At 39.0% G+C, this 22822-nt stretch overlaps 2 protein-coding genes, 1 long non-coding RNA gene and 1 pseudogene across 3 annotated transcripts; 2 read left to right on the top strand and 2 right to left on the bottom strand.

Annotated features, from left to right (window-relative positions):
• Positions 1-9930: 9930 nt before the first annotated feature.
• On the top strand, positions 9931-19430 carry LOC116198594 (annotated as a pseudogene).
• On the top strand, positions 10573-13173 carry LOC116198593 (formamidase-like). Its single transcript, XM_031528780.1, has 7 exons — positions 10573-10799; positions 11101-11338; positions 11430-11620; positions 11732-11967; positions 12107-12350; positions 12441-12548; positions 12653-13173. Exons 1-7 carry the CDS (start codon positions 10581-10583, stop codon positions 12770-12772), a joined length of 1356 nt encoding a protein of 451 aa, XP_031384640.1. The 5' UTR covers positions 10573-10580; the 3' UTR covers positions 12773-13173.
• LOC116198596 lies at positions 17749-18634 on the bottom strand. The gene is made up of 3 exons (XR_004155352.1): positions 18527-18634; positions 18038-18447; positions 17749-17936 (listed from the first exon to the last, which is right to left on the bottom strand). It is a non-coding gene; the product is annotated as an uncharacterized LOC116198596 (long non-coding RNA).
• Positions 19431-19571: 141 nt separating the features above from the next.
• LOC116198595 (queuosine salvage protein-like) lies at positions 19572-22173 on the bottom strand. Its single transcript, XM_031528781.1, has 7 exons — positions 21908-22173; positions 21671-21814; positions 21437-21535; positions 20960-21036; positions 20722-20830; positions 20239-20567; positions 19572-19930 (listed from the first exon to the last, which is right to left on the bottom strand). Exons 1-7 carry the CDS (start codon positions 21975-21977, stop codon positions 19838-19840), a joined length of 921 nt encoding a protein of 306 aa, XP_031384641.1. The 5' UTR covers positions 21978-22173; the 3' UTR covers positions 19572-19837.
• Between the last annotated feature and the right edge of the window lie 649 nt (positions 22174-22822).

The raw sequence follows: 22822 nt of genomic DNA, 5'->3' as shown, positions 1-22822 counted from the left end.
TTGATGAGATGGACCAATCAGGACACATGTTTCTTCTTTTATTAAAATTTCACTAAGCGTAAAAGTGATTGACTTCATATACATACAACCCAAAAGTTTAAATATATAATAATATTTAACTCCTTTATAATTTTAAGGATTTCTTTTTTATTTTTTCAACGTGTGATCACTGGATTCATAACCATTTTGATAGACAAAGATCAAACAATTTAGATTATTCAAGGGAGGAAACCTTTAGTGCGATTTAAAACAAAGTAATTAAATTGAATGGTATGATCTTGAACCGGTTAGAAGTTCCTCCCAAAATGGTCTAGGGAGTTGTTTGATCTTCAACCCTATATGTAACAGCAACTCCTCGGGATATATACACCATCAAACAACTTGCTATAGGATAAAATTGTAATTGTAAATCAAAATTGAAATAGTCATATCTTTTGTTGTCACATCATCAAAATTCTAAACCCTCTCATGCCATCACATCAATATATACTTTCCTATTATAGAAATTTCCACTAATCATATATGCGATATTTTTTATACGATATCTTTTATATTATATAATCTTTGAAATAGTTGTCTTATAAGATTGTGAATACATAATGGGGCAATTATATAGTCTAATTGTGTATATAATTTACTATTGTTATCATATATATAGTTGTACATGAAATATTTCAATATCTGAGGAAATAGTCACAGCGTATTTGATTATTTTTTTTCGGAGAATGATAATTATTATATTATCACATAAGTATTTTCAATATATATATATATATAGACCATCACATATAAAGAGAGTTCTTTCCATATTCAGATAATTATACATTACATATATATTTTCAAATGACAAATGTTAACATCTAATTATATATATATATATATATATCAATGTTTAATTAGATTTTGCGTCAACCAAATAAGAATAAATCAATGGATTTATAAAAAGGTCAGATACCACCACCCAATAGCTTAAATTTTTGGCAACCACCTGTAGATCAATTGAAAATTAATTTAAGATGGCATATATTCAGGGGCGGAGCCAATGTATTGGCAGGGGTGCAATTGCCCCCCCTAAATTTTGAATTTTTTAAATTTTATCCCAAAAGTATGAGTTTGCCCCCTGAATGAAAATCATGACTCCGCCCCTGCATATATTGGAACTAGTTTCAGCCAACACATGGGCAAGGCCTATTCGGTCGTGGCTGGATATCTTCGCACATCGCATCCACATACACAACATATACTTCCGCATCGGATAAGGTCCTTGGCTAATACTTGGTGACTGGACTTGATCTCAACCCAGATTGTAATTAAGCATCACTTGAGAGAGGGTTTTAGAGAGAGAATCCCACATTGGTATTCACATCATGCATGAGGACGGGTGTTTAAAAAGTCCCACATTGACCGAATAAGAGGAAACTAATCATCTTGTAAGAGGGTCGGATATCTTCATCTGATATTTTAAAATTTTAGATTGGACGTGGTTCCAATCACTTGTCCTTTTGGAATTTTAATTAATAATATATGATATATGAACAAGATTTTATCCGCTCCTTTGGAATTTAAGACAATTTACTGTTTGATACACGGTGAAAGATCGATAATATATATATATATATACATGGACAAGCAAAAGATCATAAATGTTGGGACATATTATTCCACATAAAAAAACTAAAGAGAAATCAACAAGTTTATATAAAGGTCCTGTTTGAAATTTGAAACTGATTTTAGAATCGTGATTTTGATTTTAACTCTACCCACTAAACAACAAAAACACACGTTTCCCAAGTCAAATTTATAATACCATCTCATTTGTCTTTTTCCACAATCAAAATCAAAATTAAAATCAAAGTTATTTTAACTCTGAAATCAAACGCTCCCTACTTGATTAAGTACCATAACCTGTTAGATCGAACTTTTAGATTGGAGAATGGCCTAATCGCTTATAGGCCAATTGAGAATTTTTACATGGTATCAGAGCGGGTTACGCTTTCGCGCGCACGTGTGGGCTCACACCATGCCAAGTCTAGTTCCGAGGCAGCCAAATTGCGCCTCATCTTAGTCCGGCTCAAATGTGGCCTCATTATTAATTATCCTCTCTCATCTCGCCCAAGGTGTAAGAAGAATTCCATCTCGTGATTAAGTCCCAAGCACGGAAGTCCAGTTCCGGCTCGTAGTCAGTTCTTGAGGGCAGGTGTTCAAGTCCACGTGACACGTGTAGGTGAAGCATCAAAGCCACACGTTGCCACGTGAGGGCGAGTGTTGAAACATATTATCCCACATGAAAAAACTACAGAGAAATGCACAGATTTATAAGTGATTAGGTACTATAACTTGTTAGCTCGAACTTTTGGGTTGGAGAATGACCCAATCAATTATATGCCCATTTATAAAAAGGTTTATAAGTGATTATGTACCATAATATGTTAGCTCGAATTTTTGAATTGAAAAATGATCCAATCGCTTATAGGTCTATTAGGAATTTTTACAATAAACATTCACCTTTTAAATTTAAAAGGCATGGGGGAGTGATGGCGTCTGGAGAATATAAAAAGGTTGAAATGCAATGCAAGCAATCAAAAAGGAAGACCATTTTAGGGTTTTATAATTTGTGTAGCCGCTGATCGTATTTCAGAGCTTGGGCATATGGGGAGCACATGAACTGGAGGGCAAATATTCGATATCCATGTGGGATTTAATAATATGATGCTATTCGTAGTGGACGGCGTATATAATTAATTAGCACTTAATTAATATATATATATATATAGGTAGAAAGATATATAATATTATTCTGTGGGACTAATCATTGAGGCCTTTGTATTGGTGCAAGATCGGGAAACGCATACCCTCGGCTAATATGCCTAATGGAGATTAGGATAATTTAAGCGATGGTTGCATTATTAATGATGGAGACTAAAGATATTCTTGGGACTAACCACTGCTATTAACATAGGCAAATTTGCCTTGGTCCCTCTTGCATATAATTAATATGAATGGCATGCTCGGAGTACTTACCAGTAGAAGCCTAGCCCTGGAAGGCGAAAAAGAGATGAGATCTCCGATCGGGTTAAGGCCAATTATGCGTGTTGGGATGGATATGGGTTCCATACATGCTTATTCATATAAAGCCGTGACCTTATGAGACATTTTTGCCCCTAGGCAAATATATGGTCTAGCCTATAGCTGTATTTTCTGTTCTTTTTTTCCCTTGGGTGAACAGCCTATAGCTTTTTCAATTGAGTGTATGTGTGTATATATGCATATTTGATGATATGGGAATATATATATATATATATATATATATATATTAACATTCATTGCACTGAGTTTCAAAATGGAATGCTTCCTCCAATGAAAGTGGCTCCTCCTCCTTATAAGATAATGAGTAAATTGACAAATTAGTCCTCTAAATATGCATTTTTCATAAATCTAATCTCAAGAAATTTTTTCTATCAAATTGAACCTTGAGAGATTAAGTGTACATCAAATCCAACCTTAAGAATTTTTTTACATCAAATTGGACCTTGAGAGATTAAATATACATCAAATTCCGCCTCCGATTGAAAAGTGAGGAAATTATAAGAAATACTTTTTTAATCCAATCATAAATGGAGAATATAAAAAAACAATCAAATAATACCATATCAGCTGTTGAATATCAAATCAAATTTTTTCTTTCATTTTGGACGGCATTATGATAAAAGGTCGAATTTGATGTACACTTAATTTCTCAATGTTCAATTTGATATAAAAAAAATTTGAGGTCGGATTTGATGTACTCTTCACCTCTTAAGGTTCAATTTGATGTACACTTAATCTATCAAGATTCAATTTGATATAAAAAAATTTCTTGGTATAGGATTTGATATACACTTAATCTTTTAAGGTTTAATTTGATGTAAAAAATTTCTTGAGATCAGATTTGACGTAACATACATATATGGAGGACTAATTTGTCAATTTACTCTGAGATAAAAGAGTCATCTTACGGTTACGAAGACAAGGGACATATCAATCATGTCAAGGCAAAACATCCTTGGCCTCACTCACCCGAAGAGAAAAAGAAAATTTACTTACATGTGTGTGTGTGTGTGTATATATATATATATATATGCGCTCGCGCAATAGCTAATGAAAAATATAAGAAATTCAATTTCCGGTGTGAGCTGTATCTCATCCGAACAAGCATGTTTCGCCGGATTTAACGTGAAGAATAAAATCGTAGTTGCCGGTTGCAAGCGCACGTGAAGAAAGAAATTCACTTGGAATATATGGTCGATCATGTCAATCTATGCGTCTCTCCTTGTTATATTCAAAACATACATATATGTGTGTATGTGTGTGTCTCAGAAGATAAGGACAAGCATGTTCACGACCGCCACATTTGATCCTTTTGAAATGACGCGATTGAGTGCCTATAGTCTATGCTGCATGAAAAGAGCATCAGCTTATTACACTAATCATACTGGTGCGGTTGCTGAATGCTTAAGGATTAGTTGTGAAATCAGAGGCTTGAGATGTGTATTTATAGCACATATACCTAAAAAAAGAGGTATATTATATCATCATAATGAAAAGTTGGTGAGAAATTTATCAAAGAGTTGTTAAGAAGAAGAAGAAAAAAAAAAAACTATGGACAAGGAAGGGGAAGACGTGGCGATCTTATCAGTTATCCTTAGGGGACAAAACAATGCCCACTTGCATGCTGTATTTGTGTAGAAAGAGAGTGATAGCTTCTTCTTTTTTTGACATTCTCCTTTTCCAATGTCTAAAATAATATTTTGTATGAGAAACTTGTTTTATATCTAAATTATCAGATTCTGGATCTGATTTTGTAATTCATTATTTTTCATTTTCGTATCTCCTATCAAGGCAGAGTCTCTCTTTTGTAATAGAAAAAAAAAATTATAATACTTTTATGTAGTTATATTATATTGAGTTGATGTATACCCACATGTATTTAATTTCTTCTTTTGAAATTTATGATATTTTGTGTTGTGATGGTCCAACTCCAACGGCATCCAATGTTATTTTATGTGCTCGCAGTCCCTTGGTCTGTTCGGAACCAAAGATGGCCAAAATTGACTTCCTCAAATGCTGGAGGGTCACCTCTCGCTCTCCCCCCTCTCTGTCCACTCAATGATTATTTTTATTTTTATTTTTATTTTTATTTTTAATTAGTCCTACATTAATTAAATTTTAAGTCCCTTTATTTACCCAAAAATTTTCCCCTTTTCTTCTGTTGCTATATGTCGATGTGCGATCATATTTTTCAATGTACCGCAATGATATGCATTCTTTGCATATCACCTTGTGAATAATTCTCAGTTGATTTCAACTTATAATCCAATTAAAATATATGCTAAAACGGGTTCTTCGACGGAAAACAAAAATAACGAGTATGTTCTACACTTTTACTGACTACGGTGGTCCCCAAGGGCAACGGGTAAAGAAGCTGGGTTCTACATTCAGCGGAATTTTGTGCACTTTAATCTTTCTAAATAAACTTATTATTATTGATCGGCTATTTTAAGATTCTACTTAATATAATTTATGGTCAGGTCTTTATATTTTTGAAAAGCCATAGGGAAAGAACTCGTAAGAGAGGAAGCAAGCAAAAGAGTGGCTAATGAAAGCAATCCTGAAATGATCGTGAAAAAAATGCAAAAGCAATATCCTAAGATTCCGATTTGTAGGACCCCCGCCTACGGCGAAAGCAATTGGGATGAGACTAATAACGCCCTAAAAATTTCAATTCCAAAATGATGTGATAATTACTTCCAATATTCCTTTGCTGAATAGAAAATTAGTAGTTTTTCTTTTACGCAGCAAAAAAATAAATAAATAGAAAATAAGTAAAATGGATAAGTACAGTGAGACTCACCTTCAACACGCATGAGTTTACGAACACCTTTAGTTTCCTTTTGTCATCCTACTGGGTCCATTACCTGTCCTTGCCATTGAAAACTAAAAGAATAATAAACACTAAGCTAATCTATATACAGTATGTAAAAGTAGAGACAAAGTTTAGGAACTTATCACGTAAAACGAAACAAGTCTCCTATCGCATGACCTTTCGCTCCCTATGATTTAATATAACGATAAGTATCTCATCATTATATTGTCACCTTATTACTTATAGAAGTTTGAAAGACATGCACTCGTTTTAGAATATATATGTAAGACTTTAAGCAGCCTTTCAACCGTTGAACTTATAAAAAAGTAACATCGTTTGAAGAACGCCCGACTTCTTGGAGCACTCACAAATCTTTCCAAAGAACGATAGAAATCATCAAAATAAGAAAGAAAATCCCTCCACTAAGAGAAAGAAATTAAATAATGAAAGTCATGAAGAGAAAAAAATGTTCCGTTAAACACAGTTTTGTACTTGAGTTGTAAACTGAATGGCTTATATTACTTGGGTACGTATATTGGCCAGAATTCATATAGTTACCCTATAATAATAATAATAATACAAAAAAGGTTCTCTAAAATATAATCCATATTTAAAATTTATTACTTCTCCTTTATTTTTAATTCATCAATGATTATTTTGCTAATCTAATAGGTCTAACTCTAATATACGTGTGGGCTTTCATTTAGTTTTTTAATTAAGAAAAAAGCTATTTTCCTTTTGTGCTGTCTTCCTAATGAGAGTGGCCTCTCCTGATTGTCGAGACACCAATAAGGATTGGATGATGAAGCCTTGCTCCTGTTCCAAAATAGACAGCAAAAAAAAAAAAAAAGTCTATAACTATAGATATGTAGGTACATTTGGTTCAGAGTTAAAGTAAATTTAATTTTAATTTTGATTTTGATCGTGGAAAAAGACAAATGAGATGGAATTATAATTTTGACTTGGGAAACGTCTGTTTTTATTGTGCAGTGTGTTGAGTTAAAGTTAAAGTTAAAGTTCAAATTTTTTACTTGAAAAATGTGTATTTTTATTATGTAGTGTATTGAGTTAAAGTTAAAATTAAAGTTATCCGAACAAGACATTTTAACAAATATCTATTGGTTAAGATTTTGTTGCTATTCCTTCGTATCTTTTTCCAACATAAATTGACTGATGAGTGAAAGCAATCCTGATAGCCTCCCACTGATTGCTGGAAAACGATTTTTTTTTTTTTTGAAGTTACGAGGGGGGTCGTGAATTTAGAAAACACAACTAGAAATGAGAATTGAGAAAGAAGGGTAATTCGAAAACCTTTTATTGAGAGTAAGGCGTATGAAGATTTTTTTACAAAATTTGAGAGCACTCGGAAACTCGATCATCTTTAGTTTTCACGTCATTCTAAAATCAAACCGAATCTTTCCGATCACTTTCTCTCGTTTCATTTTTCCAGAAACAAGCCTTTTAGATCGATAATTTATCAATAGAGAGAAACATGAAAAAATAGAGAAAACTTTGCCACTTCCACGGCAGAATATTTCCTTAAACTTGAGACGTCGAATTACCTTGTCAAACCAGACCACCTTGGAATTGAAAATCAAGTCGGAAACCGAATCAAGGAATGGAATAGTTTCTATTCCAATTATTCGGATGGTTGCATCACCGCATATTATCGTACGATGTTGTTGAAAAAGCCAGGTGCTTAGGCGTTAACGATGATGACGATGATTATCATAAAGTTACATCAAGTACACGCTGAGAGAGAGAGAGAGAGAGAGAGAGCATATTATTCCTTAATGGTCGGTTCACTTTTAATCCAGATAACACAGATTATGAAAATAACCTCAGTGGATTATATCATGCCACCTTATTACATTTTCATTCAGTCAAAAGCAGATAAAATTGACATCATGAGGGTCTGGAACCAATATGCTTGTATACGCTACAGCATCTCTGCATCGTGTCTCCCTCCTCTTGGTCGGTTTGCGGTTCTCGAGTCTTGATACCCGAGGCTTTACGAGTTCTTTGAATCGTACACACCTCTTTCGGAATCTTCATCCAGCTCAGATTTAAATCGGCACAGCTTGAGGATGGAAACGAGCAGATGAAGTCAATGCAATTCATTGATTACATTTGGGACAAGTATGTAAGGAAACAGCTTACACTGTCATGCAGATAGAAAAGCTTGCAGCCTGTCAAAGTACTGTTGTCACAGTTGGGTCAGATCAGGTGGCCCGCCAAGCTAATTGGGATGTATTTGGGTGGGCCTCCGCAACATCATGGGGCCAATGCGCCGATCCACATCACATCTGTCATGGGCCCCCATTTCCCGCCCTTCGCAAGACAGCGCCTTCTCTGAACGGTCGGATCAATATTGAGGGTAGAGACGGTGTCGTCACAAAGAACGCTGAATTTTTCTTTTATTTTTCAGTTAATTTTTTTGAAAAAAAAATTCTTGGCGGGCTCGGTCTTACTCTAAGAGGCCCACCCATTAGGGAGACCCGGGCCAGAAATTTTTGGGCCAGGCCCAGCCAGGCTTGTGCAGCGAGCGGGTTTACTCGCCATCGGTATACTATAAGATTCAAATTCAAGAACCATAGCCGATTTAGAACTTACTTGCACTCAAGAAAGGGTGAATCCATACGCTTTAGAAACCGTGAGATTTCATGTTCGATTCTCTTACAATGGGACTATTGTACTTTTTTATTTATATTTGTATTTCCTTTTGTTGGCCTATTGATTTTCTTTGTAACTGACGAACTTCTTGTATTCAATCCATTGACATTTTAGTTGTGAATATATCCGATGAAACCTATGACTTTGTTAGGTTGCTAGGCTCATAATTGTATTTCAAAAAGTTCGATGTCACCCACCAGTCCTATCGATGGCAATCATTTAAAGGTGTAAGCACAAAAAAGCTAGTGCGGTCCATAAACTAAAGCGAGGAGAAGGAAAATTCAAGAGTAAATTAATGATTTGGTCCTTCAGATATACATATTATATCAAATCTGATTTCAAATTTTTTATTACATCAAATTAAACAGTGAGAGATTAAGTGCACATCAAATCCGATCTCAAGAAAATTTTTACATCAAATTAAACTTTGAAAGATTAAGTGTATATCAAATTGAACCTTGATAGATTAAGTGTACATCAAATTCGACCTCAAGAAATTTTTTACATTAAATTGAACCTTGAGAGATTAAGTGTACATCAAATCTAACCTTTCGTCAGAATGCCGTCAAAAAATGGATGGAAAAATTTGATCTGACATTCAACAGCTGATGTGACATTGTTTAATTGTTTTCTTCCATTTTTTTTATCATTCCCCATTTCTGTCTAGCTTAAAAAAGTATTTTTTATAATTCCCCCACTTTTCAGTCAGAGATGGGAAAACTTCCTCCTCTCGGCGCGTCATCTTCAATCGCTGGTGCTCTCGGCGTAAAGAGCTAGAAGCAAGGAGAGGGAGGGTGACGGAGAGATTACGGTCGCAGCGATTGGCGGGTCGCAGCGATTGGCGAGTCTACGCCAAGAGCACCATCGATTGAGGAGGACACGCTGGGAGGAGGAAGTTTTTCTCGCCTCCGGCTAAAAAATGAGGTAACCGTAGGAAATACTTTTTTAAACCAAATAGAAATGAGAAATAAAAAAAATGAAAGAAAACAATCAAACAATACCACATCACCTGTTGATTGCCAGATCAGATTTTTTCATCCATTTTTTGACGGCATTCTAACGGAAGGTCGAATTTGATGTACACTTAATCTCTTAAGGTTCAATTTAATGTAAAAAAATTTTTGAGGTCATAATATTTGATGTGCACTTAATCTCTCAAGGTTCAATTTGAGTAAAAAATTTCTTAAAGTCGGATTTGATGTACACTTAATTTCTCAAAATTCAATTTGATGTAAACTTAATCTCTCAAGGCTTGATTTGATATAAAAATTTATTAAGGTCAGATTTAATATAACATGCATTTTTGGAGGACCAATTTCTCAATTTACTCAAAATTCAATGATTCAACATGTCCCCATCACATCACAATCATGTCTAAACTCCAAACCTTATCGAGAAGACATTGATGCATCCGTCAAAAACTCGTTTTCTTAAGTCCATTAGAGAGCTGAAGCTGATAAGTTCTCGGTGAGAGGACTACAGGAAGGCAAATCAAATGGCTCAGTGCGGTCCGAGAGTGATCATTCCGATAGATGTCAAGAAGAAGCCATGGGAGCAGAAGCTTCCCCTCCACAACCGTTGGCACCCCGAGATACCGCCAGTTGCAGAGGTGACGTCAGGGGAGGTCTTTCGGGTGGAGATGGTGGACTTTAGCGGTGGCGGGATAACTCGGGACTACTCCGCCGAGGATATCAAACACGCCAACCCTTCTATCGTGAGTAGCCATATCTCCTTATTCTTCTCTTTCCGAGTTTTCGAATCAAATTCGATTAGAAGCCATATCTTCTGCTTCATGAAGGTAAAAAGACAATGGTGCCTTATTGTCTACTTGTAATAAGCTGTTGGGGACCATCATTGGAAAATAAGCCACCTCTCTTTGTCATCTACTTGTATCAAGTCAAACCTCTTCTCCCTCCAATGGATGAAGCCCTTTGATAATAGGCTGCAGCAAGGCCACAGAGATAAATATTTACCCACACCTCCCTTTCTTCTGTAAGACCGATCAATGGCTCCTCCGACTCCGAGGTTGGTGGTGCCGGTAGACCTGAAGAAGAAGCCTTGGGAGCAGATGTTACCTCTCCATAACCGGTGGCACCCCGAGATTCCTGCGGTTGCAAAGGTTGTGACCGGTGAGGTCTTTCGGGTGGAGATGATGGACTGGACGGGAGGGATTGTAAAAGAGGATGACTCTGCAGATGATGTTAAATTTATAGACCTATCAACTGTAAGTTAGCCCGTTCTACGTTACTACCTGTTGATTGATAATCAAGACTGATCATCGGCACTGGAGCAGTCCTCCATCCTAGAGCTGGGTAACTTTGATTCCGACTATACGTCAATCTCATAATTTGCAGATAGATATTGCAACTTTCTGAATTATAGCCTATAAGATTATCCAGTATCGCATTATTACACTGTGGTATCCTAGACAGGAAAGACTTTATTTGGCCTTGGTCGCTTTCCATCAATTTATACGATCAGCTTCTGCAGTTTGTGTACTATAATCGATCTATAACCCTTCTTAGGTCCATTATCTCAGTGGTCCGATAAGAGTACACGACTCAGATGGGGTTCCTGCAAAGCCCGGTGACCTCCTAGCAGTTGAAATATGTAACTTGGGTCCTCTGCCCGGGGATGAATGGGGTTATACTGCAACCTTTGACAGAGAAAATGGAGGCGGCTTTTTGACGGACCACTTCCCTTGTGCAACTAAAGCCATATGGTACTTCGAAGGAATATACGCCTATTCTCCTCACATACCTGGTAATGATCTTCGATCTCCAACGCCCTGGGAAAGACTCGTCGTTTGCTTCTATGGTAGCCATTTAGAACAAGCTCCCACGGTGACTTGCAGGTGTGAGATTTCCGGGATTGACACACCCTGGAATAGTTGGGACTGCACCATCCGTTGAACTCCTGAAGATTTGGAATGAGAGGGAAAGGAAACTTCAAGAAGAAGGTCTCGAGACGTTCAAACTTTGTGAGGTTTTGCATTCGAGGCCATTGGCGAACCTACCATCAACAAGAGGCTGTGTACTCGGAAAGGTATGAATGGAAGGACTCGCGATGTAAACACGCACCTGGTTCGATTTTAAACCAGTACTAATCCTCTATAAGTAAGGGCAGAGCAGTCTGACATTTCTTTGAAACGTATAGATTAAAGAAGGGACTCCTGAATGGGAAAGGATTGCAAATGAAGCCGCGAGGACTATACCAGGACGAGAAAACGGAGGCAACTGTGACATCAAAAATCTTAGCAGGGGTTCAAAGGTTTACCTTCCAGTATTCATAGAAGGAGCCAATCTTAGTACAGGCGATATGCACTTCTCTCAGGGTGACGGTGAGGTCTCTTTCTGCGGGGCCATCGAGATGAGCGGCTTTCTTGAGCTAAAGTAGACTTCTATCGATCATAGTTCCTTGCCTTGCCATTAACTGTTGAGATAAAATTACAAGTGGTCATAGAAGCATAACTTTTAACAAACAGGACTTATTTGGTTCTGATGCTATTGATTCCCATCGTTTCTTCTTCAGATGTGAAATCATAAGAGGCGGCATGAAAGAGTACCTCACACCAATGGGACCCACCCCTCTGCACGTGAACCCAATTTTCGAGATTGGCCCGGTCGAGCCGAGGTTCTCGGAGTGGCTAGTTTTTGAGGGAATCAGTGTGGACGAGAGCGGGAGGCAGCATTATCTCGATGCAAGTGTTGCTTACAAGCGTGCAGTTCTCAATGCGATCAACTACCTCTGCAAGTTTGGATACTCAAAAGAACAGGTTTGTATGAAACCTCTCTTGAATCTACTCCTTTCGTCTATGATAAGGATTGCATCTAAGATTTTTCTACTACCGTTACTATACCATCAGATGTACCTTCTGCTTTCCTGCTGCCCATGTGAAGGAAGAATTTCGGGAATTGTGGACTCCCCGAATGCTGTGGCAACCCTTGCTATTCCGACAGCTATTTTCGACCAGGTACTCATAACCTTTGTCAAACGACAGAGGCATATATAAGAGCAATACAACCAACATTCTCAACTACAAGTTAAAAATGCCCATAACATGTTCTGTTCATGCAGGATATTCGCCCAAAGAGCAAGGTGCCAGTCGGGCCCCGGATAGTGAGGAAACCTGACGTTCTAAAGTGCACTTATGATGGAAATCTTCCGATCACAAAGAATCCCAGTGAGGCAATTTAGCTACTTCCAAGTTCTCAAGAAGCCAATACATGAAGTATAAGAAACCTATGCATAGCCATGTTTGAAGTCTATTAGGCTGGCATCTATAATTTACAAAGCAAGACATGCAACAATTCTCTTTAGGCTCGACGAACTTCACATCTTGGTCGAATAATGCTTCAGATATGCCGTTACCGCGACTTAAGGAGGATCATTAGGAAATATATGCAGTCCGGCTTGTGTTATCCGCAACCGAGTATAGTCTACCATGCACCCTGACATGAGTCCCAAAGAAAAACACATGTTCTTGATGAATATGGACAGTGGACAATGATGTTTGAGCTATGAGCACCATTATCAAAAATAAGGAGCTATGAGCACTGGATGCTGCAAGACGAAAATGAGCTTACACTTTGCTTGCACTGTTATTTGAATGCAACTGATTTTCCTAGTTAACAAAGATATTATTTATCGGCGAGACAAACACTAGGAAGTCGGGAAAATGACTTCCAGTAATTCATTTTCTAGAAATAAATGCGGCATTGGAAGAAAATTGTATTAAAAGAAGAGACACAGAAAAAAGCTTCGAAATTGCAGTAACAAGGAAAGTGGCCATGGCCAGCCATTCTTCCTTCTTTTTTTTTTGATAAGTCGGCCATGGCCATTCTTTATTGTTAATAGACAAAAGAAAAACCTCTTAACATCTCTGTTGGTTTCGCTTTTCTTGTTCATTTCCTTTTCTAACATGCATCGACCTAGTGAAATAGTAGAAACATTAATTTTTTGAATTGTTATATCTGTTTCAGAAGTTTCCACCTCTGAGAGATGAGGAAATGAAAGGAGAACGTTCTGAAATCAGAATTCAGATGAATTGTATCAAAATCAAGTCACGGCAATAAATTCTTTAAGAAAAACAGTTCTTCGGAAACCATTTTATCGAGAGCATATAAAAAACATTAAGCTTTCTACAAAATCAAAAGCACCTTAAAACAAGAAACTTCCGCAGGTTTCTCAGTAGAAAAACTCCTTAAGCCTGAAATTTTTTTATGAGGTGTTCTAATTGTACATGACTCTTCGAGAATACATGTTCAACTGAGATTTCATGTCACAAAGTGTCACGGTCGGATGATGAAGCAAGTCAGCTCAATGAAAATGCATCGATTACATGTAGAACGAGTATTGGGTCGCCTATACAATGTCATGGAGAAACTCACCGGCTGTCAAAATGTACGTACTTCTGGAGAAGATATCTATTGCTACTTAGATCTGATGGAGGACTGAGTGGACTGCCAACACCAACAACCTCGGCATGAGCTAAGCTCGATCAGGCCTCGGCAACATATTTTGGCCCTGGATCCATGGCCAATCCAAAATCTGCGCCTGGCAATGGCACGGTCCAAAGAAAATGACTGAAATAATGGAACTCTTTGTTGTTCTTTTATTTTATCATTAATTCTTACAAACTAATATTCTTGGCAGGTTTGGCAAGGCTCTGTCTTGGCAATGGATGGAGATGAAATATCCAGTCCCTATTGGCGCAACGTTCGGGTTTAGTCCCCATAGGCTCTACTATAAGGTTCGAATTCAAGAGCTATATATATAGCCACTTGTTTCGGCTGGAATTCACAATCCACTCTCTGTCTGCCGCGTAGTAATTGGGTTGTCAGGCATGTTAGGGTGCAGTCTCAAGATATGAGTGAGGGTGAAACCACCAGCCATCCTTACCGGGCTAAAGCATTGCATCACAGTCCCTGAGTCCGTAGGATTAACAGATGACTGAGTTTTCGATTACAGAGATATGATGATGTCGGTCAGAAGGTTGTAGAGGTGTTGCAGATGATGTCAGACTTCGAAGGTTAAGCCGTTTAAGTTCTCACAAACGTGTGTGTGATGTTTAGTCCAATTCTTGTATGAGACTGCTCAAAAACCGGTCTATGTGGTGTCGAAATGGCTTGAAATCCAATCTAAGTGAATAAGGGTCACGGCCCAAGAAAGGCTCGTGAAGATGTGTCTCAGCTGATCGTGGAAACCATTCTTAGCCCAGAAGCCTCGAGATGGGTAGAAGTGGTAAAGCTGATCAGGAATGGGGTGCTTCGGAAAGCTATTGCATTTTATAGTAAACGGTGCGTGAAAGATAAAGTATGTAAGGTGCACGAGTGGAATTAAAGTGCGGGAATGATAGATATGTAATGTGCGGCACTAGGAATGATAGATATGTAAAGTGCAGTTGCAAGGAATGTAAAGATACGAAAAGGTAAAGATAGATAAATGATACAAGGCGTTGAGCCGTTTGTTTGTTGTCACGAGGGAGAGTTTACAATGAATGGCTTCATCTACTCTTATAGGGTCGGACCTAGGAGACTCTAAACAGAGCAACTTTCCGCTTTATTGGAACAAAACAAAATAAAGATAATGAGCAACAATCTAAGAGTTGCCCAACTCAATAGCTAAAACTCGGAAACTATATCTTACTCGCTAAAAGATAAGGAAATTACTCTACGTGACTAAATTCTCTTGCCAAACCTTAAAGCAATTCCCAAAAATGAGATATCTAACCAAGGAAACATCCCCCAGCCGCCCAAATTAGGACACCGGTTGTGTCTTCTTGCTTTGCATGCACATGTGACCCATTTAGGAAAGAATCAAGTCAATTTCCTTGTGTGAGCTCATTCCCTTGTGTGTCCAGCAATTCCCACATTTGCTATGATTCGATAAGGAAATGATCCTCAGCAGCCATGTAAAAATGCCAACTTTCCTGCGTGTATGTCCAAGCTAGTGCGTCAATCTCATCTTGGAAAGAATTGAGATTCTTTCCTTGTGAGAGTTTGTTCAGCTAAAATTCTCAGCTAATTCGAACATGCCAGCTCAGCTAGAAGTCATCATCTCATTCTCGAATAACCAACCCATTAGTGGCTTTCCGGATGGGGTAATGCCACTGATCCTTAAGTCGGGTCATCAAGTGCTCGATTATGGGCCGCCTCTTTACATGGGCCCCTTTGTACGTCCAATGGGTTGTGTCGTGGACCTCTAATTAAGTTCAAATTTGACCAGTTAAGCTTGATTTTAAGTCACATACTTCACGGGCTCCGTAATTACCGCTACGTGCGAAAAATGGGTACCACCATTTCAGTTTTTTGGTGTAACTCAGAACAGTACGATATCAGCATCACCCAGCAGATTGACACTCCCCGTATTTGCATGCAAGAGAGAAGCTTCAAATTTCAGTATGTTCCCATGCACTAAAGACTGGAGAAGGAAAAACAAAAAAGCTCACGTGGTGCTGTGACAAAAGACTCCGACGCTTGCCTAGGAGACATCAGCGCGTAAACCGAAACTCGGTAAATTTTTTCATATGTCCTGTCACTATAACAAAACCATCGTACTTTCTTGTCTCTATAGACAAAAAAAAATTCCGTCTCAATCTCCGTCCCACTTAAGGAGACGGATAATGAGACAGGAAATTCGGTTTCTTCATGAAGAGATGGAATTTGTCTCAAACGATATATATGGAGACAGATAAAGAGATGAAATTTTTCGTCTCCTCCATTCTTTGCTTTAAAAAAAAAAAATCAAATTGTCTTTCAAATACTGTATTCTTCAATCCTCCCCTCAATGCATACATTCATACTACATCCATCGCCAATTCATATCCGACACAATACATAAAATATGAGGAGCAATCGCACAACACGTCATATAGCTTCAGCAGGCCGGGGAAGACAGCGACAATCCTAGCTATGCTCCAGCAGAACTTCTGATACTGGTCGGATGCTTATCCAAACCGATACAGCTTGGGGCACAGACAAAGCTTGCACAGAACAGCGACAAAACAATCATTCAGTCCTGGCGTGTTCCGATTTCCACTACATCATCTCTGCAGGCTGAAGCACAAGGAATCCTGGTTGCTCTATCAGTGGCCTTGCAGAATGGATGGGAGAAGATCTGGTTGCAGAGTGATTCCCTTCAGTTAATATGATTTCGAACTCTGCACTTATCCCTCGGGATGTTAGGAATATTTTATCTGATACTTGCTCCCTTCTTACTGAAATATTTCAGGGAAATGGCACTGAAAACCTACTGGCTCGTGACCCCTGCCATCTCAGCTTCATGACCAATTTTGTTGTTCTGTCTGTTTGATGGAACACGGTACGAAAAATACAAATAACATTGCAGCACGATCCTTTAATCATATAATCAGGCATAATAAAAAAAAATAGAACCGGGCGATCCATCCAATAAATTCCATTCAATATCTCAGTGTGGAGCGAGAGTGATCATTCCAAATGATGTGAAGAAGAAGCCATGGGAGCAAGAGCTTCCTCTCCACAACCGTTGGCACCCTGAGATACCGCCGGTTGCAGAGGTGGCAGAAGGGGAGGTCTTTCGGGTGGAGATGGTGGACGCTAACGGTGGTAGTATTACTCGGGACTACACCGCAGAGGATATTAAACATGTCGATTCTTCTGTTGCGAGTAGCTTTCGCTCTTTATTCATCTCATTTCTAGTTTGAGAATCTGATTTGAACAGATGATCAACCAGGAAGGTAATTGTTTTCCTCCTAATCAAATATTAGGCTTCAAATTGACAGCGAGAACCAGTTAACTTGCTAAAAGTTGACTGACTTATCTGATATAGAAACCAGTAAGACAATATGATATCACATTACAAGACTCGCACCCTAGAGTACAACCACACTTTTGGCCTCTCTAGCTCGACCAACTTATCAATCGGCTTCGTGTTTTGTGGGTAATAACCGAGCAACTATTGATCTTAGGTCCATTATCTCAGTGGACCAATCCGAGTTATTTGACTCTGATGGTATACCTGCAAAGCCCGGAGACCTCCTAGCAGTTTAAATTTTCAACTTGGGTCCTCTGCCCGGGGACGAATGGGGTTATACTGCAAGCTTTGACAGAGAAAATGGAGGCGGCTTTTTGACAGACCACTTCCCTTGCGCAACTAAAGCCATATGGTACTTCGAAGGAATATACGCCTATTCTCCTCAAATACCTGGTAAAAAATCTTCAAGCTCCATTGCCTCTGAAAGACTTGTCAGCTGCTATTGGGGATAGTCGTGTGTTTAGATACAATCTCAACTAACAAGCTCCCACGGTGATTTGCAGGTGTGAGATTTCCAGGCTTGAATCACCCTGGAATAGTCGGGACTGCACCGTCTATGGAACTCCTGCATGTATGGAATGAGAGAGAAAAGAAACTTCAAGAGGAAGGTCTTGAGACACTCAAACTTTGCGAGGTTTTGCATTCAAGGCCATTGGCCGAACTTACCATCAACAAAAGGCTGTTTTCCGGAATGGTACATAAGCAACTGTTCACCATAGGAACGCACAACCGTTGACTTAAAATGGATATTTATCTTTCCTATATACCGACCTGTTAAGAGCTGTCCTGCCATTTGTTTACTTTTTAGATTAAACAAGGATCTCCTGAATGGGAATGGATAACAAAAGAAGCCGCGAGGACCATACCAGGACGAGAAAATGGAGGCAACTGTGACATCAAAAATCTCAGCAGGGGTTCAAAAATATACCTTCCGGTATTCATAGAAGGAGCAAATCTTAGTACCGGCGATATGCACTTCTCTCAGGGGGATGGTGAGATCTCCTACTGCGGGGCCATTGAGATGAGTGGCTTTCTCGAGCTAAAGTATGCTTCTTTTATAATCCCTTGCCATCAAACTGTTAAGAAAAAGATTGTGGTAACAGGTCACCTGAAACAAAATGGATGTCGGAAAAGACTGACTTGATTCCGCTGCACCTTTTATCCATTGTTCTTCAGATGTGAAATCATTAGAGGCAGGATGAAAGAGTATCTCACACCAATGGGACCAACGCCTCTACACGTGAACCCAATTTTCGAGATCGGCCCAGTTGAGCCAAGGTTTGCTGAGTGGCTGGTTTTTGAGGGCATCAGCGTGGATGAGAGCAGGAGGCAGCATTATCTCGATGCAACTGTTGCTTACAAGCGTGCAGTTCTCAATGCGATCGACTACCTCTCCAAGTTTGGATACTCAAAAGAACAGGTTATTTGCAGCCTAACGATAAGGACTTTTCTTTTTTGGTTGGACAATTTGCATATAATTTTTCAACTTTCTTACCATCAGATGTACCTTCTGCTTTCGTGCTGCCCATGTGAAGGAAGGATTTCGGGAATTGTGGATTCCCCGAATGCTCTAGCAACGTTTGCTATTCCAACAGCTATTTTCGACCAGGTACTCAGTATCCTTTTTCAAACAGAAGCATAAGAGCGAAAGAGTTAAACTTCTTCACAACTGTCGACAAAGCCAATATCAAATATTCCTCTTCTTATGCAGGACATTCACCCAAAGAGCAAGATACCAGTTGGGCCCCGAGTAGTGAGGAAACCTGATGTTCTGAAGTGCACTTATGATGGAAATCTTCCGATCACGAAAAATCTAAGTGCGACTAGGTAGCACTCCAAGGTTCCTAGTTAGAGGATACATTATATATATATGTGTATATAATAAATTATGATTCAGTATGTGTACACTGAAACCTGTCGGGAACCATTTTGGGTAGCTATAGATGCCAGAAAGCTCCTAGGCAGAATTAAATTCCACATCTTGGTTGAAATGCTTCAAATATGCAGTTCGTGTAATTTAACAGATTAGCTAATGTTCACATTCTAAGGTATGTTTTCCTGCAACAAAATAAAATTCTGAAGTGCAGCGTACTATGGATCTCAAAGACATACTCTTGCTTTAGTATTTAAGAAGATGACCAAATGAATGATTTTTACTAGGAACTTCCATTGACAAAATGCGCTTGTTGAGCTTCCGGTGTATTGCTTAATCAGAAAAGACCCGATGGCATTTAAAAGAATAACATGATCTAGTAGGGGAATTAGGAAAAACTGATAAACTGACAGGTTGAAGGTTGAAGCAACCTTTTTATAAATAAGCAAAGATAAAAAAAATAAAAAATAAATAAAAAAAGAAAAAGTTTGCTGAACTGCCTTCTCACATGTCCAAAGAAACTACCTAGGAAATGCCATCTACTCATTATCGCATTTCCAAAAGTATAAGAAGCTACTAAAATTTCTTCTCCATTAGTAGTATATGGACAGCGTACGATGATGTTGCAGCGATGGGCACTGGATGCCGCAAGACCAGAGCCATAGATCTAATTCCACACTCAGCACCTGAAAAAAAAAGCTTCCACTTAGATGAACTCAGTATCAACAGAAGAGATGAAAAAGCTTTAAAGTTACAGTAAAAAAGAAGTTTTCAGAACCCAAGTCTCATCAAAAGAGAAGTCATGTTGAAAAGGTGGCTGAACCAAGTTCATAGAATAATATATGCAGCCCTAATGGACTGACTCTGATGTGTCCTGAGACGGCAACTTTCTGTACTTATCTTTTCAAATTATAGGAAACTACAACAAAACTAACTCTAATGGCTTGCCATATGTAGATGAGAAAAAGGCATAAAGGGCCGAGTTGTGAAGTACCTGCTTTCCTAATTTCTTGCTGAGCAGCTCCCTCATCTTCTCTACAGCATATACAGAGCAAGCACGCAATTCAACTTCCTCTTCACTGCCCGAAGCTATCTCACTATTGGCCTCGATGGTGCTAGCAAGTGCTGAACTATATTTCAGGACCCCGAGCTGTCTAAGCACTGCCGGAACAATATAGTCTGCGAATATGGTTATTGCGCCAATATCATGAAGTTCTCCATAGCCTTGACCCTTAAATGCACCCCATAAATCTGCTGCGAAAATCTGAGCTCTTTTGTAGAGGAATATTTGGTGCCCTTTGTAAATTGAATGGTCTCGAAAGCCTAGAAGAATTGTGTGGCATGGATCAGTGTTAAAATATCCTATAATAGCCGATTATTCCTGAACTACTTCACTGTAACTGTTTTGAGTTACGCAGATCTTAGTGGAGACCAGAAATCATAAAAGCCCAAAACAGAGAAATCGATATGCGGATACCAGGAAAGTGACGAGTAACAAGAGCTACAAGCTTCACAGCTGATTTTCCAGAGGACTCCACGAGATTGGATGCTTTACCACCAAAACTCCTCTCCAATTCAACTCCAACCTAAAGCATGGAAGGATAAACATCAAATATTACTAGAAAATTACACTAAAACGGACTAAAATAAGATTAATACAAGAAGAGGAATTACAAAACCTATGTTAGATCTTAAACTCTAGTATTCTAGTTTACCTCATGTAATAGGCGTAAGCGTTCATCCTCTAAAGGCAGCGGTCTTGGCCATTTCAACAGCTCCCGTAACTGAGGGCCTGACAGGGCAAATTTAATTCATCACATTGTCTAGATTATACTCATTTCCACAAGGAAACAGGTAATTAAAACAAAAAAACGTGACAAAACATGCATCAAGAGGTTCTTAGGCATGGTCTATGCAAGATCAGACACTTCCTCCAGTAATGCATGTAAACATTACAGAGACTACAGTTTGCCGACTAACTTAATGGCAAAAAGAATGCTTGGTTTTAATTTTAAGATTTGATAACTCTAATATGCTGGAAGTACGAGGTTTGTGTGAGACAACGAGAAAACGTTAGCCCATCTTTTTGAAGCCTTTCATTTCTTACTGAGATCCATAACAAGACCTTATAACCATATCTAAATCAAGCTCAATCTTTGAGTGAAATGGATGATGTAAGCTAAGTTGGGCACCAGTGTACTTCTGCAGACGATCAGCATCGAAGGCGGATTCATCATTAAGCAGCGCATCCTTTAGGCCCGAAGCCAGATGATCATAACTGAGATCCTTGTCTGTTGAAGCAAAAAGGGAAAATGCGAGCTCAATTTAGAGGTCATTTGTATATATGAAGGGATGTCTCTCCAATTAGCAGCACGACATCCCGACATCATAAAGACCGAAATTTGCTTGTTCGAATACTGACGTACCGGGCCAAAAGCAAAAATTCAGAGCATCCAACACGAACAGGTACTGAACGGTGAGGGGCCCGCCGTCGAAGTAGTGAATCCCCTCAAAATCCCACTCCACCTTCGGAATCGACCCCTCGATGGTCTCCATGACCTTCTCGATCCCTGCAGCGACGGACAACGATGCCATTGCCTTTTCCGAGAATCGATAAACAGAGGAAGAAGGGGAAGAGAGAATCAAACGGAATGTGAGCTGACCTGAGGAGTCAACGACGACGTGAGAAGCGCGGCTGGCGACCCAAGCGGAGCTCGCCCTAACCTCCTCCATTGCCGGACTATGTCGAGACTGCCAGGAATCCTGACGGAACCCTAGCCGGCGGAATGGGAGATGATGATGGGGGGTGGGGTGGCGGCTGGCGATATTGACCGCGATGTGTGCGAACAAATTTGTTTCGCTGGAGTTCGAAGTTTCCCGCTATTTGTTCGTTGTCTTTGCGGGCTTTTCTCTTCCACTTTCCGAAGACCCTCGCGTTCCGAAAACACTATATCATTGGCCGAATGGTCTTTCCGACTCCTTTGGGACAAATCTTCGCCCCTAATGCTCTCTCTTTTTCTTTTTCTTTTTCTTTTTCTTTTTTTTTTTCTAACCAAGGTGTCCAGACTTCACCCGACTAATTCTCGGAGCTCCATGAACCCCTAACAACACACGGAGCGAGTAATTACACCAAAGACGCTCTGGTGGTTCCAAGAGATTTCGATTCCGGAGTCGGGTGGATACTGAAGCTCCTCCTTAACCACTAGATCAAATCTATTGGAGTTAAACTCTACAAATGCTCGAGACGAGCGCATAGATATTTGATTCGAGGACTCACGAGCTTAAACGGACTAACTTAAAATCGCAAATATAGCTCACCACACTGATTACGGATCTCATATAAATAAACAAAGGTTTAAACTGTCGGTACTCAACTAAAGTTTTTGAGTAAGCTCGAGGTCACCTTTTTCTAAGGTGGACAAAGATTGAGTTTCTCAATACTCGACTCAGCTCGACTCGGTTATATACTCCGGCACGCCTATCCTTAGCCTGCACTGGAGTCGGAGGACTGTCGGCTATTTACGTCGGAGGAAAAGAAAAAGGCGGCCCCTGTCTTTCCCTTGGGAGATTATTTTTTT

The sequence above is a fragment of the Punica granatum genome, chromosome 3, assembly GCF_007655135.1.
Source record: "Punica granatum isolate Tunisia-2019 chromosome 3, ASM765513v2, whole genome shotgun sequence".
Classification (NCBI taxonomy): domain Eukaryota; kingdom Viridiplantae; phylum Streptophyta; class Magnoliopsida; order Myrtales; family Lythraceae; genus Punica; species Punica granatum.
This window is presented reverse-complemented; position numbering and strand designations above follow the sequence as displayed.